The sequence below is a fragment of the Delphinapterus leucas genome, chromosome 7, assembly GCF_059928025.1.
Source record: "Delphinapterus leucas isolate spDelLeu-1000000601 "Yukka" chromosome 7, BTC_Dleu_Yukka2, whole genome shotgun sequence".
Lineage (NCBI taxonomy): Eukaryota > Metazoa > Chordata > Mammalia > Artiodactyla > Monodontidae > Delphinapterus > Delphinapterus leucas.
Window position 1 is genome coordinate 46537800 of NC_143135.1, and position 18187 is coordinate 46555986.

At 48.1% G+C, this 18187-nt stretch overlaps 1 protein-coding gene across 4 annotated transcripts in view; it reads left to right on the forward strand.

Annotated features, from left to right (window-relative positions):
• Nucleotides 1-12005, forward strand: part of TRIM66 (tripartite motif containing 66) — a 56212-nt gene extending 44207 nt beyond the window's left edge. For 3 of the 4 annotated variants that reach the window (XM_089915187.1, XM_089915188.1, XM_022563154.3), the window contains 10 exons: nucleotides 5487-5990; nucleotides 6151-6343; nucleotides 7797-7857; nucleotides 8309-8483; nucleotides 8798-9087; nucleotides 9504-9630; nucleotides 9914-9988; nucleotides 10383-10535; nucleotides 10949-11167; nucleotides 11899-12005. In XM_089915187.1, the coding sequence (XP_089771313.1) occupies nucleotides 5487-5990; nucleotides 6151-6343; nucleotides 7797-7857; nucleotides 8309-8483; nucleotides 8798-9087; nucleotides 9504-9630; nucleotides 9914-9988; nucleotides 10383-10535; nucleotides 10949-11167; nucleotides 11899-11958 (1857 nt within the window). In that variant the 3' untranslated portion in view covers nucleotides 11959-12005. The remainder of the gene's footprint in view (nucleotides 1-5486; nucleotides 5991-6150; nucleotides 6344-7796; nucleotides 7858-8308; nucleotides 8484-8797; nucleotides 9088-9503; nucleotides 9631-9913; nucleotides 9989-10382; nucleotides 10536-10948; nucleotides 11168-11898) is intronic. The other variant, XM_089915189.1, reaches the window with a different exon arrangement.
• Nucleotides 12006-18187: the final 6182 nt, after the last annotated feature.

Below are 18187 nucleotides of genomic sequence, written 5' to 3' on the forward strand. Positions count from 1 at the left end.
CCAGTCTAGTCTTCAGTATCTTAGGACATGTTACCGACCTCATGCTGTCTGCTAGGTGTTGTGGGAGCAGGTCCAGCAGGCACAGCTCAAAATAAGCTGCAACAGAGTTTCTATAATTCTTCCATGGCTCAGTCTGCATGCCCTCTCTTCTCTATCATTATATTAACTCACATTTCATGATGTGCAATAAGTGATCAGGAAAGGGGAGTCGGTATCATACAAATGTGATCTCTACCCCTAATCTGGAAAGTTTTGTGTTTGGGGATTTAATCTTGTGCATGTCTTGTGACATACAGCACCTGACTGTTATTACTCAGAATGGCCCCAGAGGGATTTTGGTGCTCTTAATGCTTGGCACCAAGGACCTCACTGAGAGTCATCTATGTAGATGAGATGACTGCATTAAATATACATGTCAGATAGGGAAAAGGTGAAAGAGTCCAGCTCAAAGGATTAGACAGTCATATATTACAAAAGGGAATACAATGATCATTGGTTATTCTTATTCAAAGATAAGGAAATACAGCATATTAGAGAGCTATGTTAGTGCATTACCAAGACAGCAAGAGGACGCCAAGGGATGCAGGCCAGGGCATGTTTGAGATGGCCCTTGGCCTCTGGCCTCAGTCCCTTAAGCTGGGCTCTATGCCTACTTTATTCCAGTTGGTTTGAGCATTCCCCCCCATTGCTTTTTCTCCTCACCTTTCTTATCTTGGGACTTAGACTATACAGCAAATTGAAGGCTTTTTATTGAAGACGATTGAAATACCAAGAAACATATAAAAAGCAAACTTTTCTTTGGAGAAATAAAGGGTATTTAGCTCATCTACTTTTAAAACTAAAAATTAAGAATAGAAAATATAAGCTTTACTAAAGCAGTTAAACAAATAATAAGGGAAAAGCGTTGGGGGAGAAGAAAAAGAGATGAGAAGAAAGAAAAAGAGAGGAGAAGAAGAGAGAAAAGGTCAAGAGAGACAAAGGGCAGGTGAAGGAAGGACAAAGAGATGGAAGAACAGAATGTGGGAGAGATCAGGGAAGGGGGTGAGCACAGAGAGGGGCAGAGGCAAGCAGACCAGAATGAAGAGTGTGGCTTTGGTGCCAGAGATCTGGATTCTAAATCTATAAAAATCCTATGTCAAATATCGTACTTAGTGGTGAATAGTGAAAGGATCCCCCTGAGATGAGGAATGAGAGTAGGATGGCTACTGTCACTACTTCTATTGAACCTCATACTGGAAGTCTTAGCTAGTGGAGTAAGGCAAGAAAACCAAATGTAAGCAAAGGGAGAAATAAAACTCAGTAGTCATAGGCGACATGATTTATATGCACAGAAAATCCCAAAGTGACTTTAGTAAGGTCCCTGGATGCAAGTTCATGAACACAAACAAAGAGAAATGGAGATTTATAAAATTATGTTTTCAATAGCATGAAAAACTGCAGATGCCCTTCTGAGCTTCATTTTTTCTCAGGTGTAAAATTAGGGCTACGACAATAATAACAATAACAATAATAGCAGCAGCAGCTGGGATTTATTGCGTACCTACTGCCAGACATTGCTCTAAATGTTTACATGGATTGTTTCTTTTAACCTTCACAACCCTTTAATGTTTGTTGTGAGGATTAAGTGAGGAAGTATATGTAAAACACTTAGCAAATTGCCTTGTGTATAATAAATTCTCAATAAATTTTAGCTATATAAAAATAGGCAGGTACTTCCCTGGTGGCGCAGTGGTTGGGAGTCCGCCTGCCAATGCAGGGGACACAGGTTCCAGCCCTGGTCCCAGAGGACCACACATGCCACGGAGCAGCTGACCCTGTGCGCTACAACTACTGAGCCTGTGTTCTAGAGCCTGCGCGCCACAACTACTGAAGCCCACGTGCCTAGAGCCCGTGCTCTGCAACAAGAGAAGCCACTGCAATGAGAAGCCCGCGCACCACAACAAAGAGTAGCCCCCACTCGCTGCAACTAGAGAAAGCCCGCGCGCAGCAGCAAAGACCCAACACAGCCAAAAATAATAAATAAATAAATAAATAATTTTAAAAATAGGCATTATTTTAGAGAAACTTATAGACTTAGTTGTTAGTAGAACTAAGCTGCTATTCATTTGGCTTACAATTTGTGGAATAAACAGTCATGCATTGTTGTTGTTTTAAAAAAATTGTGAATAGCTCATTTTTTTTTAACATCTTTATTGGAGTATAATTGCTTTACAATGGTGTGTTAGTTTCTGCTTTATAACAAAGTGAATCAGTTATACGTATGTTCCCATATCTCTTCCCTCTTGCGTCTCCTTCCCTCCCACCCTCCCTATTCCACCCCTCTAGGTGGTCACAAAGCACCAAGCTGAGCTCCCTGTGCTATGCGGCTGCTTCCCACTAGCTATCTACCTTACGTTTGGTAGTGTATATATGTCCATGCCTCTCTCTCGCTTTGTCACAGCTTACCCTTCCCCCTCCCCATATCCTCAAGTCCATGCTCTAGTAGGTCTGTGTCTTTATTCCCGTCTTACCCCTAGGTTCTTCATGACATTTTTTTTTTCTTAGATTCCATATATATGTGTTAGCATACGGTATTTGTCTTTCTCTTTCTGACTTACTTCACTCTGTATGACAGACTCTAGGTCCATCCACCTCACTACAAATAACCCAATTTTGTTTCTTTTTATGGCTGAGTAATATTCCATTGTATATATGTGCCACATCTTCTTTATCCATTCATCCGATGATGGACACTTAGGTTGCTTCCATCTCCTGGCCATTGTAAATAGAGCTGCAATGAACATTTTGGTACATGACTCTTTTTCAGTTATGGTTTTCTCAGGGTATATGCCCAGCAGTGGGATTGCCGGGTCATATGGTAGTTCTATTTTTAGTTTTTTAAGGAACCTCCATACTGTCCTCCATAGTGGCTGTACCAATTTACATTCCCACCAGCAGTGCAAGAGGGTTCCCTTTTCTCCACACCCTCTCCAGCATTTACTGTTTCTAGATTTTTTGATGATGGCCGTTCTGACCGGTGTGAGATGATGCCTCATTGCAGTTTTGATTTGCATTTCTCTAATGATTAGTGATGTTGAGTATCCTTTCATGTGTTTGTTGGCAATCTGTATATCTTCTTTGGAGAAATGTCTATTTAGGTCTTCTGCCCATTTTTGGACTGGATTGTTTGTTTTTTTGTTATTGAGCTGCATGAGCCGCTTGTAAATTTTGGAGATTAATCCTTTGTCAGTTGCTTCATTTACAGATATTTTCTCCCATTCTGAGGGTTGTCTTTTCGTCTTGTTTATGGTTTCCTTTGCTGTGCAAAAGCTTTGAAGTTTCATTAGGTCCCATTTGTTTATTTTTGTTTTTATTTCCATTTCTCTAGGAGGTGGGTCAAAAAGGATCTTGCTGTGATTTATGTCATAGAGTGTTCTGCCTGTGTTTTCCTCTAAGAGTTTGATAGTGTCTGGCCTTACATTTAGGTCTTTAATCCATTTTGAGCTTAGTGAATAGCTCATTAATTCATTTATTCAGCCAAGCACTGCTCTTGCGTCTAGAAATACAGTGGATAAACAAAACAGACAAAGTCCACACTCTAATGGAGTTTCCAGTTTAGTAGGAGAAATAGATATTAACCAAATGGTGTCACAGATTGGGCTATGAGAATAAGGTCCAGGAGTTATGAGAGCATAAAAGGGGGGAGCTGGTCTGGGTTAGAGCGAAAATTCACGTGTGAGCTGAATTCAGAAGGTAAGTGGAACAGGGGCAGGGCTAGGAGAATGTTCCATGCAGAAGAAGCAGTCTGTCTGAAGAGAGAGGTTGCATGTTTCAGGACCTGAAAAATTGTCTGAGTGGCTGGAGTTCAGAGAATGAGGAGGGAGCTGTTGTATGGACTGTGGCTGCAAAGCAGGACAGGGACGAGGTCATCAAGGCCTTAGGAGCCTTGTTGAGCATCTTCTCAGTGGAGCGCAGTACAGCTTTATGCAGAGGACTGATGTGCTCAGATTTGTGTTTTGAAACTATTTCTCCACTGAGGAGACCGCTCCTGCAGCCTGGAAAAATATGAATGTGTAACCCAGGCTAGGACACCAGCAGCGGAGAGGAATAGCGGGAATATTTGAGAGATGTTTAAGGGGTGGAATTGATGAGGTCTGGTATTAGCTTGGGTGAGGGAGGAAGGATGCTCCACTGTTGTCTTCCTCCTAGGATTCAGCTTGAAGAACTGGGTGACTAGGGTGACATTCACTGAGGTGAGGACAGTCTTTTCTTCACTGTTAATTAGCTTTACTAACTTAATATGGAAACTTGAGAGGGTATTTGAAGTATTTCTTTTCCTGTGGAAATCTGAATGTCTTATTCATGGGAAAAAGAATGACAGGTTTATAACACTGATTTTGGAAACTTAGAGATATTTACTCCTTGTTTCCCCTTCGATTTTCAAAAGATGTCAAATTATTATATCTTTTGTCTTAAAAGAAGGCAAGGATATCAAACGTTTAAATTCCTGAAGGTTGCATTTAGAACAGGTCTTCCCACCGTCTCCCCTCCATCAGATCTCTTTCTCCAACATGAAAAACTGAAATGGATTCAGTGCAGTATCTATGTCTTTAACTTCTTTTTATCAAGCTTTTAAGTCTCTTCTGCCTAGGACACCAAGCAGTTAGAAACGAGAAAGGGATTATGGGAGTTGGAATATCATTGCCTCATCCAATGATTGTCCAGATTGTCCATATTAAGATTTAGCTGCTCTGATGTCCTCTGCCTCTGGTTTAGAATGTCTTTGGCAGGTATAGCAGGGCTAGAAAAGACCTTCACATCTCTTGGTCAAAGTCTTCAATCTGATGCTGGTGGTGCTGGAGTTGATCTGAACAAGGCTGTGAGAAGGCTCTGGAGTTTGACCCAGGTTACCCAGGACTGACTGGGGCTCCCCAAGCCTTGGCACTATCTCAGAGAATGTCTGCAGCAGATCAGAGTTTGAGCCTTCTGAACTTCCTCCCATTTTTATGTAGCAGAAACTATCCTGTAGGACCCCCAGAAGGGAAGAGAGGCCACTAGTGCTGTAGTCAGAGGGGAATGTGAAGTGGGAGGGTAGTCCTACAGTCTGACCCTTTGCTTGGGTACTGGAAAGGGGGTGAAGGATGTGGCTGATTGTGTGTGTGTGTGTATGTGAGTGTGTACCACCCTCAGGTCAGGTGGCAGGCTGTCCCTCTCTCTCCCTCTCTTCGTCTGTCAGTCTGTCTGTCTGTCTCTCTCACACACACACACACACACACACGCATGCACACTAGTGTCCTCAGCCGTGCCTGCCTCTGTGTCATAGCCCACCAGCCCCCTTGGTGTAGGGCAATGGAAATAGGACTTCTTGTGCTGTCTGAGTTCCCTGCAGCTACAAGACTCTGAGGCAGAGTGAGATCTGAGCATGGAACTCTTGTGGGCTGCATCTGTCCTCTCCCTCCCACCATCCTAGATAACAGCCTGACTGTCCCCTGTCTTCGCTCCTGCAGCACTCCACTTCTGTGAGCATCACGGGCTTTTCCAACACACTGGAGATGGAACTGTCATCTACCAGGCTGGCGAGGACCTTAGAGCCACAGATCCAGAGTGCGAGCAGCCTGACAGCTGCCCCACCCCAGGTGGTACCAAGCCTGCTGAGTGGCCCCTCACCAACCGTGTCCAGCCTGGTGGGCGGTCAGAACCAGGCTATGCCCAGCCTGACAGCCAGTCACCTGCCGACCATGCCCAGCCTTGTGTGTGGCACACCCCACTCCATGCCCAACCTGATGAGTGATCCCTCCCAGGCCATCACAAGCCTGGCAAGTGATCATTCTCAGACTGGTCCCACCCACACTGTACCAAGCCTGGCAACTTGTCCTCTGCAGAGCGTGCCTCCGGCTTCTAACATGCAGTCGGAAACCGGATCCAGCTGCAGTCCTGGCTCTGGCCGAACTGCAGGGAGCCTGTGCCCTGGGGATGGGGCTGACCCCTCCCTGGGGAATGCCTTGTGTAAGGTAGGTCTTGGGGAAATGCCATTCAACTTCCTCTGCTCATCGCTGGGCAAAAGGGTGGCCCCTGAAGGCTTTATTCTGGCCTTAGCTTAACAGCTCTGTGACCACCGACAGGAAAAACGTCTGATTTCTTTGATTCTTGTTGGCCTTTCACTTTTGAAAGATGGAAAGTGAGGATTCTACCCGCTTCACTGACTCTCTGGGACAAGGCCCCACAGCCCCTGGTCCGGACACTACCAAGGATTTGGCTATCCCCTCAGAACTGGAGGAGCCAATTAACCTCTCTGTGAAAAAACCTGCACTGGTCCCAGTGGTCAACAAATCCGTGGCCCTGCAGCAGTACCGGAGCCCAAAAGGTGAGACTCAGCAGCCTGTCTTTCGTGCTGACCACACACTTGAGCAGATGGGCTCAGCACTGCCGTGAGACAGAGGTCAGCAGAGCTGCTCTGAGCCTGAGGGAGCAGTGTTTCTCTCGGGCTAAATTCACTTCTCCCCCCAGAACTGACTTATTGATGTCTGTTCTGTTTCCCTCACTGTGGCCATGACTGATCCAGGCATGGCCAGAAATCAGCCTCCTTGTAAAATTCCCCATGCAGAATTTCGGGGGTCTGGGTTATAGGTAAGGGGAAGCAGGAAGAGCACATTCCAGAAGGGCTAGCCTTGGCAAAATATTTTAGGGGAAAGAGCATGTCTGACTTTGGAGTGTGATAGATCTAAGTTAGCAGACCTGCTCTATCTCTTTATGTTTGAACCTGGGCAAGATACCTAACCTTTCTGAGTTAGTTTCTTTCTCTGTAAATGGGGCTAATCATAGCTACTTCATAGGCTGTTGGGACAAATAACTACAGTGAAATCATTTGATGACTTACTCTGTAGTAACAAGAATTTGCCTTGCACCTGGCATTAATGTAGATTTGTGCCTCACAGTAAAGGGAATTTGGACTGGTGGAGGTTGGCTCTGATTCTCTTCTGAGCTACCCACACCCCTTCTCAAATGCGGCTAGGCTAAGGCTCCTTCCTTCTGGAGAAAGTGAGGGAGTTGGGAAGTTAGCAACTGCCTAGTGAGCGTTGGGGGCCTTCTCATTTCAGTGTATGATTCATGAATGTTTAGTGTGTAATGATCGGCCTATTTCCTACATACTTAATAGATGAAAATGAAACAATCTTTCTATTTTTTTCCTCACACTGGTTCTTCTTAACTACACAATAATGTAACCCCGAATTTTAAGCACTTAAATTTTTGAACCCTGCTTGCCCATGGAAAGTGCTCAGGACAGTGCCTGGTGCTGAGTGGGCGCTCAGTAAATGCTAGTGTCCTCCTCTTTCCCCACACTGCTCCCTGCCCATCTGCACAGACTGCACTTCTCAGGGGAGGGTTCCTGGGAGCCTCTTGCCCCTGGAGGGTGAGCTGGATTCTCAGGCTGTGCTGAAATCCCAGCACTTGGCTGAAAAGGCAGGGGTTGGACAGAATGACTCCTTAGAGCAGGTGACACCAGTGTATGTATGGGGAACAAGTGATTCCTGAGCTCATTTTGAAGGTGAGAAGCTGGCCCCTTGGCACCTGACCGAGCCCTCACCCCCAGGCAGCCTCTGAGTGTTACCTGTGTTTATCTTTTTAAAAGAAAGTGGCCTTCCCCCCCCCCCTCAGGAAGGGGAGATATGGTAGGATTGTCACCACTATGAGTGATTATAGTGTTGGTAACAATGGTGTGACAGGTGTGTGGCCAAAGCATGAGTAGCAGATATGAGTAGAAGGTGTGGGTGACAGGGTGTGTTATCATAAGTGTATTTGTTTGTCTTTTGCCTTAGAGTGTGAGAATTTTGAACAAGGAGCCCTAGGCCTGGGTACAAAAGGGAACCAGAGCACCAGGTAACAGACGCTGGGCCCACGCTCCCTCTCTCACCCTCCAACCTCATGTCCTGGGAGGTTGGCACAGGAAGTGAGCATCCTTGATGACTTAACTAGAAGCAGACATTTGCCTGCAGCTGTCTTCTTCAACCCCCAGACCCTGGGGTCGGGTGTGTGGTTGGGCGTCTGGGATGGTTGTGGGAGGATGTCCTGGCTCCTGCGCCGTGAAGCATACAGTCTGTGTGCAGTCCTCCCTCTTCGGGGACCCCCCTTCTTTGATCAAAGGGCTCCCAGAGGTTGACAGGACCCGGCCAGGCAGAGCTGGTAGCAGGGTGGAATAGGGGCCTGTAGACGGTTGGACTGAGGAGATCTTGAGCAGCAATTCAGTTGTGGGATCATGGATGAGCCTGACTTAGAGGTTGGGGCCAGAGGAGGCTCCCACCGAGACCCAGGGATGTCGCTCTTGCCCTAGACCCTTCAATAGTGAGCCCAAGATTCCCTATGTGCGACTGGAGCGGCTCAAGATCTGTGCTGCCTCCTCAGGAGAGATGCCTGTGTTCAAGCTGAAGCCACAGAAGAATGAGCAGGATGGGAGCTTCCTGCTGATCATTGAATGTGGTACTGAGTCCTCCAGCATTTCCATTAAGGTACCACTTTTCTCTGCCTTCTCCTTGAACCTTGGCCCAGCCTAGGAGCCTCTCTTTCCTCTCTGCTACTGGGAGAATTCTGGCTCTGGCATTGTTCTGAGTCTCTGAATGGGGCTGTAGCTTGGCCAGACCTTGTACCCTGCTACAAGTGGCCTGTGAGCTGCACACTAGGAGTGAGCTGTCCTGGTGTTCCTGGGGCTTGGCTGTCTTGGGGTCCTGGAATGAGTCGGTGCCCAGGGCTTGTCATCTTTCCTCTCCCTCCCTCCACAACTTGGTGCCGTGCGCTGACTGCTCAGACTCACTTCTTCCCCAAGGTCAGCCAGGACCACCTGTCTGATGCCATCCAGGCCCCAAACCTGGGGGGTAGAAAGGTCACTGTCACATCTCTGGCTGGGCAGCGGCCACCAGAAGTGGAGAGTGCATCTCCTGAAGAACACAGGCTCATTCCTCGAACCCCTGGAGCCAAGAAGGGACCCCCAGTACCAATAGAGAATGAGGATTTCTGTGCTGTGTGCCTCAACGGGGGAGAGTTGCTGTGCTGTGACCGCTGCCCCAAAGTGTACCACCTTTCCTGCCACTTGCCAGCCTTGCTCAGCTTCCCAGGGTGAGTCATGCCAACCGCAGGCCAGGCCCACAGAGCTCCCTCAGGTGGGCTTCCTCCCCTCTCTGGGCCTGCATGAATTACAGGTCTGTGACTTCGTGGCGCTATAGCTGTGTGTCTTCTGCACACAGACAGGTGGATGCTTCCCTTCCTCCTCTGTTCCCAGCTTCCTCCTGTCCAGATTTGTCCCTCTACCCCTCTCCCAGCCCCTTGCTAACTCCTAGTTTTCTGGATTCACTAAATCCTGAGTTACTAAATTTCTTTCAAGCTTGTGGCTAGGAAGCCGTTCTCTACAGGGCAGGGCTAGGGACTCAGTTTCTCATGTCACCACCCCCCAAGCTTGTCTTGGGGTAGTGGGACAAGGGAGGGGGCTCTGGGCGATGTGCTGAGGGCTAACTTGGCCTCACTTGCCTCTTCAGGGGAGATTGGGTGTGTACCTTGTGCCGCAGCCTGACCCAGCCTGAGATGGAGTACGACTGCGAGAACGCCCGCTATAACCAGCCTGGAGTGCGGGCCCCTCCTGGCCTGAGCGCGTATGACCAGAAGGTAGGGAGGGGTCTCTGGGGCAGCCTGCCTGTGCCCATGGGAGCTGAGTCTTTTCTGAGGGGGTGAGAGGCCTCTCTGGATACCTCTCTTTTGGGCTATGCCTATGGGGGTTCACTACAATTTTTCTTCTGCCAGCTGTTTTCCTCTGGCCTGGGAGGCTGAACTGTGCCTTAGTATAGCGACTCGTACCCTGTGGGACAGAGCCATCAGGGTCGCTATCGTTAGTCCTTACTGAGGTGGGCCCAGAACAAGGTAACACGGTTGCCAACTCTGCTTTCTGCAGAAGTGTGAGAAGCTGGTACTGTCCTTGTGCTGCAACAGCCTCAGCCTGCCCTTCCACGAGCCTGTCAGCCCGCTGGTAAGAAAAGCCTCACTGCTTCTGCCGGCTACTGGACTTGCTGCTCAGAGCGCCCTCGGCCTGGAGCAGATCATGGCGGTGCCCAGGGTGGGCTCAGAGCGTGGCCACTGGAAGCAGGAGTAATTTGTGCATGGCGTAGGGGACCCGGGGGCCATGGCCACTACAGCCCCCCAACCAACAGCTGCTGCTGCGTCAGACCTGACTTGACATGTAGACCACTCCTCCTTTTCCCTCTCTCTTTGTCTTTTCCCTCCACGCGTTTCTTCTTGCTGCCTTTGTCTTATGTTCTATTATTTCCATTCCAACTCATTCTCTATCTCTCCTTCCTTCTTATCCTTCGCTTTTTCCTCTACTTCTCTCTTCCTATTTGCTTCCCCTTCTCTCCTCCCGCAAGGCCCGGCATTACTACCAGATTATCAAGAGACCCATGGACCTGTCAATCATCCGGAGGAAGCTGCAAAAGAAGGACCCAGCTCACTACACCACCCCGGAGGAGGTGGTATCAGACGTCCGCCTCATGTTCTGGAACTGTGCTAAGTTCAATTATGTATGTCTTCCCTGTTTTCCCTCTCCCCTATTTCCAGTGACCCCAAGATGGCCATGGCTGGACAGAAGTGTCTGGTTCAGGCCTGGGCTGCCAGGAGGAGCTGGGAGCAGACCTCCTGGGGCCTACTGCAGTGAATGTTTATAAGCTCTTTCCCACATCTGGGCCTCAGCGTGGACTCAGGAGGAATATGGGGGCTGCTAGTGACTGGCCATCTGTGGGTAACTGTCAGGGTCACGTCTGCTTTAAGAGCTGATATTAAACTGGTTATCCTGGGCCCTGAGGAGAAAATGTAAAGTTCCAGACATCCCGGAGACCCAGCCAGGCTTTGCGCTCTCTGTATAGCTCTTGAGGGGCCTGGAAGAGATGGGCTGGTGGAAGGGGGCCAGACCATCACTGCTCTCCTCCCCCTTCAGCCCGACTCAGAGGTTGCAGAGGCAGGCCGCTGCCTGGAAGTGTTCTTTGAGGGCTGGTTGAAGGAGATCTACCCGGAGAAGCGGTTTGCTCAGCCGAGGCAGGAGGACTCAGACTCTGAAGAGGTGTCTAGTGAGAGTGGGTATTCCACTCCCCAGGGCTTTCCATGGCCCCACTGCACGCAGGAGGGCATCCAGCCCAAGAGGCGGCGGCGACATATGGTAAGGAGGTGCCGGCAGCTGGCAGGCAGGTGGGTGGGTGGCTGGGCTGGCAGGGGGCACCCACGCAGCATGTACAGAGTAACCTGAAGTGAAGCTGCTCGGGTGGTACGAGAGAGTGGTGACAGTGAGCCCTCACTTCCAGCCCCTTAGCCTCAGACAAAGGCAAGGCAGTGCAGGGCTCATCAGCTCCAAGGACCACTGAGGCTCAGAACCCTGAGACGTGGGTGTACCTGGCCAGGGTCACCCAGAAAATTATCAGCAGGACCAGGCCTCCTCCCAGCTCAGTGCTGGTTCCTCCACACTGATGCCCATAAGAAGAGAAGGACCTGGTCTCAGTGCCTGATCTCAACTTGGGTTTGAGGGAAAGGGAGAGTCTTTTCAGCCCCTTGGTGTAGAGAAGGAAGGAGAGGTTTTGCTTGCAGGAAAGACATCTAATCTGACCTTTTGTCTGGTCTCACCTGTGCAGACCTGAAACATCAATTCAGTGCAATTTAATTCTGCTGAAATGTATTGCCTGCCCACCGTGTGCCAGGATCTGACTAGCCATCCCCGGTGGTTTGCAGCTCTTGGTACACAGTGTTTAGTGGCTTCAGTGAGTTTTGCTGTTGCATTCCTGGGGTGGAATAAAACACTTTGGCTCTGGGGAATCCCAGTCTGGACAGTTGGCCTTTTCCCATTGATAAACCCTACACTGGGCCATTCTGATGCCAAATATTTTTTTCTTCTTTCAGGAGAATGAAAGAGCAAAAAGAGTGTCGTTCCGCCTGGCCAACAGCATCTCCCAGGTGTGAGGGCTGGAAGGAGACCAAGTACTCCGGCAGCTGGCGCCCCGTCCTGTTGACCACTCCTCCCCACCTTTCAGCTCATTCTCTTTGGATTGTGGATGTGAGACAAGTCTTGTTGAGCTTGTAGTGCCCTTCTTTGCCGTTTGCATCTTACAGCATTTATTTGGGAGCCATAGTGCATCCACTACAGAGAGTAAACAGCAAAGAGGGGGGTGTTCCCTATTACCAGAACGATCAGTTGTGTAGGGTCCACTTGACAAGACCAAGCCCAGTTAGGCTCGGAAGGACCAAACTTCCTTGGTGAATTCTTTCTGCTGAGGAAGGCCGACATTTCTCACCTTTCAGTGTGCAGGGCTCAGGAGCAATGTATATATCTGAACTCCTTCTGGGCCCAGAAGAGGGTAAAAGAAGGGAGAGAGGTTCGGACATATGGCAGGCCTGTGATCCCTGGCCCAGCACAGCCAAAGACTGTCACTGTTTGCCTTTGTTTGGCCTGCTCGGACAGAGGCACCTGCCCTGCACAGGGCAATGAGGCTTCTAGAGGCCATAGGTCTCAACTGGTGCCTATTCGGGTTCTAATGGTTTTCAGGGTATTTGTTTTTCATGCCCCCTTTCCTGATGCTGACTTAGGTGGCCGCTGTGAAGCTCTGGATGGTATGGCATTCTTGATGGGGCCGGGTGGCTGTGCAGAGGCCACTTACATCCTTAGGCTCCGATTTCACTGGCAGGCTTAAGAAGATGTTAACTTCAGAGCCTGCCATCTGTGCCACTGCTTTGGTGTCAGAACCTGCTTCTTAGAAGTGATTGTTGGCGGCCACCCCTTCATTATGTCCATTCAGAGGTCCAGACCCTGAGTTCTGCTTGGGAAAACTATGAGGAAGCTGCTATCTGCTTCACATACAGAGGTTCCAGGCCAAGGAGAATGACCCACAACCAGCTCACTCTGCTGGGTCTCTCCTCCTGCTTAGAGATCTTAATTCTCAGCTTCTCCACTTCACAGAGCCAAAGATCAGAAGTGAGTCCTCTGACTCGCCTGCCCTCAGGCTGTCCACAGCCCAGAAAAAGCCAAGACTCTGCTGGCAGCCCTTTTTTTGCTGGAGGTTGGAGAAGGCCAGAGGGACCAGCAGGAGCCAGACCTAAGCATTCGTGGAAGTTCTATCTGGCGTGGAAAAGGGGAAAACTGAGAGGCGAGAAGCCTCTTTGGTGTCCTTTGGTGACCCTGAAGCAACTTCAGGACTTTATTTCTCCTAGAATGCAGAGAGAAGTGTTCTGGAGGTCACAGGCATGGGAGCGGAGCTCCAGGCTGCATCTCGGATGGATTGTTGTGGTCTGTGCAAGGTGTTTGGGAGGAAAAGGCATAGGCAGGTGCTGGGGGTCAGGCCACTTCACGAGCAAGGGCTTGGTTGAGAGGGAACCTGTTGCTGGTGTTGGCTTGGCCTGGGGACGGCTCTCCCTGGTCCTGTCATGTCTTAGCTAATTTCAAGGGAGCCGTAGGTCATGGCTTTACTTTTGCTAAGAGATGCAGTTTATTTGTAGGGCCCTTGTTAATGGGATAATTTTGATCAGAGAAAACATTTCTTCTCTCCTTGTGAGTGGATGGAACTGCTCGTTTCTTTTCCACCCAGGCTGAGAGAGCATCTTCACTTCAAAGCAGACTGTGCCCACTGACTTGCCATTCTTTCACCAGCACATGCCAAGCTCTCCTAAGCAGATGAACTTCCATAATCCTGTTTTCTAGTTTGGGGTAACTAAGTCTTGAATAATCCAGTAGCCAGGCGATCTTTGCATGTAACCCTCTACTCTTTGGAGCTCACATGACTTTACGGTTTGGGCTCTGACCACTTCCCTTTCAATTTTCAAATCTTTTTCTCTGTTCAGTTGGCTTGGCAAGGTTCTCTCTGTAATTACCTCATTAATTCCTCCTCTTGGTCATTTTTCCTTTGTGTGGCCCACCTTCACACCTTCTCTGAATGAGCTTCACCAGTGTTTTGTGTTGGGCAGCTGGGTGAGGGCTATGACAGGCTCAAACCCAACTGACATCTTTCCGCAAGGCCAGCTAGAAACCACACATATGAAGGAAAATACCTAGTTAAGTGCTTGGCTTCACTTCTATCAGTGAAGTTCCCAGCTTGAGTGTAGCCTGCTGGGCCAGGGGACCTTAGTAATGTGGTAGAGAGTCACATATTCCCTTCCCACTGCAGAGACCCTGCATGCCGAGAAGCTCCCTTTAGGCACCTGAGCAGTGGGGGAGGGGTGGGAGGTAGGGTGTCCTTTCCTCCAAGGGTGCGAAGCCCCGGCCCACCATCCCTACGTTGGTTACCCCACAACAGTGCCCTCTCCCTGGCTTTTCCTGTGTACTTAGCACCAGTGTTTTAACTGCTGGTTTTGTTTTGTTTTTGCATGCAGAAAACAACATGATGTTTCAGAAGTTGAACAAAAGGCTACTAGCTGAGTGACTGACTTCACTGGCTCTTTGCTAACATTTGAGCTAATCCTGTTTTTGACTTATTCCCATAATGGCCCCATTGTGGAGTCAGTTAAGTCCTTTGGTCATTGACAAAGTCATGAAATGGAAATACAATGAATTCTGGATTCTTATGGTACAGAATGCAGTCCTAGAAGAGAAATTGGGTTTCTTGGGTATACTGAGAAACAGAAGAATGGAGTGGCTTCGGTTGATGCAAAGGAGATTTTAGTGCACTCTTCTAGAAAATGGGTAGGTTGGCCTTGCCTAACTTCCAGCAATTGCCAACTACACACCCTGCCTGTCTTTGCAGGTACCCCCTCCCTAGCAGCGCCACCAGATCCTCTGTAGGCTCTGCTCCACAGAAGACCCTACCATCAACCCTGGCGAACTCTGGCTCTCTGTACCCATTTCTGGCAACAGGTCTTTGCCTTGCCTCTAAGACCTACACCTCTCCTTGTTTGTTCCTGGGCTCTGCTCTGCTTTCTGTCTCACTCCATGGTGTCACCTATAGTCTTCTCTTCTGAACTCCTGAACTGAGACTTTGCTCTTTTTGGATTACCATCCCCTATGCTTCCTCTTCTCCCACTCCTCCACTGCTATTAAATAAACTGCTTGCTCCTTTAGCCCAGTTCCAAGGCCTTAGCTTTCTGTTCTCCCAGTCTTTCAGCTTTCTCCTGGACTTCTTCCTCTCCTGAGCCTAAACCCATGGCCCAGGACACACTGATGGTTTTGTCAGCATCCTGAACTTCCTCATCTCCTCCAACTCTTGCTGAAACTATCAACCATTCTCCATTTTCTGCATCAACCTATTTTTTGCTCCCTTTTTCTGGGCTCCTAAGCATGAAACATTCAGAGTTGACAGTCTCAGTTGGGCTCTTAGTATTGATTGGTGTGTCTGTGACTTGTTACTACTCTGCTTTCTATCCATGCCCTTCATCTTTGCTGTCAGCAAATGCCTGGCCTCATTAACCGCTTCACAGAAGAGAGGCCCTAAAGCAAAAACTTTGCTGCCCGTGTGCTCCTCTCCCCCTCCCATCCCTCTATGTCTGTATCCCTCCTCAGCGCCTCTCCAGTTGCTCCTGTTTGGTGCTCTATTCTTGAATCCTACTCTATGTCTTCCAAGACTTTGCTCCATTGCATATCCCACTGCTCCCATTTTCCAGGGTCTTCAACCTCCCTCTCCATTGGTTACCTCCACATAGCTTACAAACAAACAAAGTTCTCCCCAAGATTAAAACAGAATTTCTTAGAGTCTGTTGCACTTACAGTTTTTTCCTCAATAGCCAAGTTTCTTTAAAAAAAATCTGTTCATTGATTTCTTCTTCATCACTTTCCAATCCTCTATAGATTTTCGTAAAAGTCACCAGTGACCACCCAGTTGCCAAATCAAGCGAATGCCTTTCTGTCCTCAGCTGTCTTGAACTCTCTACAGCACTTCACATCATCTACCACTTCCTGTTTGAAAAACCCTCTTCACTTGGCTTTCACGACTCCACAATTCTCTGGATTCCTCTTACCTTTCAGCCACACAGGCTGAGCCTTCCTTGAAATACTGACAGGGGGACACATCTGCAGCTTTCTGTGGTCTCTCCTCTTCAGGAGTAGGATAGGCAGGAGGGAGCACAGCTGCCCCTGCTCCCTGCCCTCTGTGTCTGCCTGTTCTCTTTGAGTTCATTTCTTCTCCTGGACTCAGTTCTCCTCATGCCAAGCATGTGTATGAGCTCTGATGGGAGGACACCATCTGTGATTCTTTCTGTCTGTCTCTCCCAGTGCAGCACAGAGACAGATTTTAGCCATGTTTGCTAAGAGGCCCTATATAAATCAGCCCAAGAATGTGGATTGGATCTTACCAGGAAGGAATTCGGTAAGCTGGATTACCCAGCTGGTGGGCAGCTCATCACCAGGATCCTCACACCAGTTAGAGCCTGCCTTGGTCGGTAAGGTCTTGGAATCTTGGTAAGCATGTTTCCATGCATGGTTCAGTTTTGCTAGCCAGGAGGAGAATCCTGGCAGGGGTGGGTGTCTGCCACTGATAACATTCTGACGGAGGGAAACTGGGCGGTGCTGTGATTCATCACTTGCTTGGGGTTCAGTGGGGTCAGCCTGGCCCCTTTAGCCGGGTCTTTCCCGTCTGTTCTGGTCACCACCACCTGCTTGCTCCAGTTGTTCCTGGAGCTAGAGGCAGATGCCGGTTGTTTTCTTGGAGGCAGGAGGGTATGGTAGAAAGATATCTGATTTGAGATGCTGAACATCAAAATTTTGGCTCTGCCAGTTGTGAACTGTGTGACCTTGGGTACAGTTTCTCCATCTATAAAGTTGTGGGGAGGAAGGATGGTGAAAACAGTGCTCTCTCAGAGGCTCTACAGCTCTAAAGATGGTAATGGTGATTCTAATTCTAAAGCTCAGGCCACACAGGGAACAAGGGAACACTGGAGCAGTTCACAGCTAGGGAGTCTTGACCAAGGCAGGGCAAAGGGACTCACAGGCCAAAATGAGCTGCTTTGAGGAAAGTCTTTAGTAGCTGGTGCTGCTTCTGGAGCCATATACCCATTTCTCAAACTGCACCCCTTCGTTGGCTATGTAGGGTGAGTTCCTCCTAGGCCTTTTCTAGAAGTGGCCATTGGATCCAAAGTGGTTGGGGGCATGAGGGAGGAACATGATAAGGGGAAGTGTCATTGATCTTAATAGGACCTACACATTCTAGAACAAATTAAAAGATAGCACTTTTCTTTACCAGTAATTGTGTCCTGGAGTGTTTTTTGAGTGGAGATGGTTGAACATGCTTCATGGTCTTCTCACCCCCAGACTCCAACATCGTTAAGACACAAGGTGGGGAAGAGTAGATTGGGGAGCTTTCTCTCTAGGGAAGAACTCAGCTCTCTGCTTCTTATTGCATGAACACATCCTGTTCTTTAAAATACAGGCAGCAAGTCTGAAGGAGAGTTAGGGGGAAAAGCATCTTAAGAATGCTGTGGCTGATAGCTTAATCCTTGTCCAACTGGGTGGTGAGCAATGCTCTTTGTTCTTCTTTGCTTGCAAGGGGAAGTATCTCTTTCAGAAGTTTTCAAGCTAATAATGGAAGGGTTGGTAAACTGGAATATCACCATTTTCCAACCCCCAGTGAATGAATGGATCTAGGCAGTGACCATCCAAGGTTACCCATATCACAGAGACATCCAGACATTACATGTCTCCTGATACACAACATCATCTATGAAGTGTTTCCAAACAACTAGAATCTGAATCTAATCAAGTCTCTAGATTTAACTACCAATTTACAGATGTAGTTCCCAATTGAGAGGAAAAGCAAAGAACAGAGGAACATTTAAAATGACATCACAAGGATACAATCAGTAAAATCCAGTCTGTGAGCAATGACAGAACAAATGACCTGGTTTCTTCAACAAATGTATTGCAAGGAAAAAAAAAAAAGAGATGGGGGGGGAAACCTACAGACTAAAGGGACTTAAAAAAGCATATAAAACAATTGCAAAGTATGGAACTTATTTGCATCCTGGTTTAAAGAATATTATGAGGTGATTGGGAAAAGATGAAAACTCAGGATATTTGATGATATTAGGATTTATTATTTTTAGTGTTATTATTACTTTTTATCTTTAATTTTTATGTTACTTTTTAGGTGTGATCAAGATTTGTAATAGTAGAATATTAGAAACAATGAAAAGCCTATAGAACATGGTTAAATAATTAATATGATATAATTAAAAATGATATTTAAAGAGTCTATAGGCATACTTGAACCGAGAC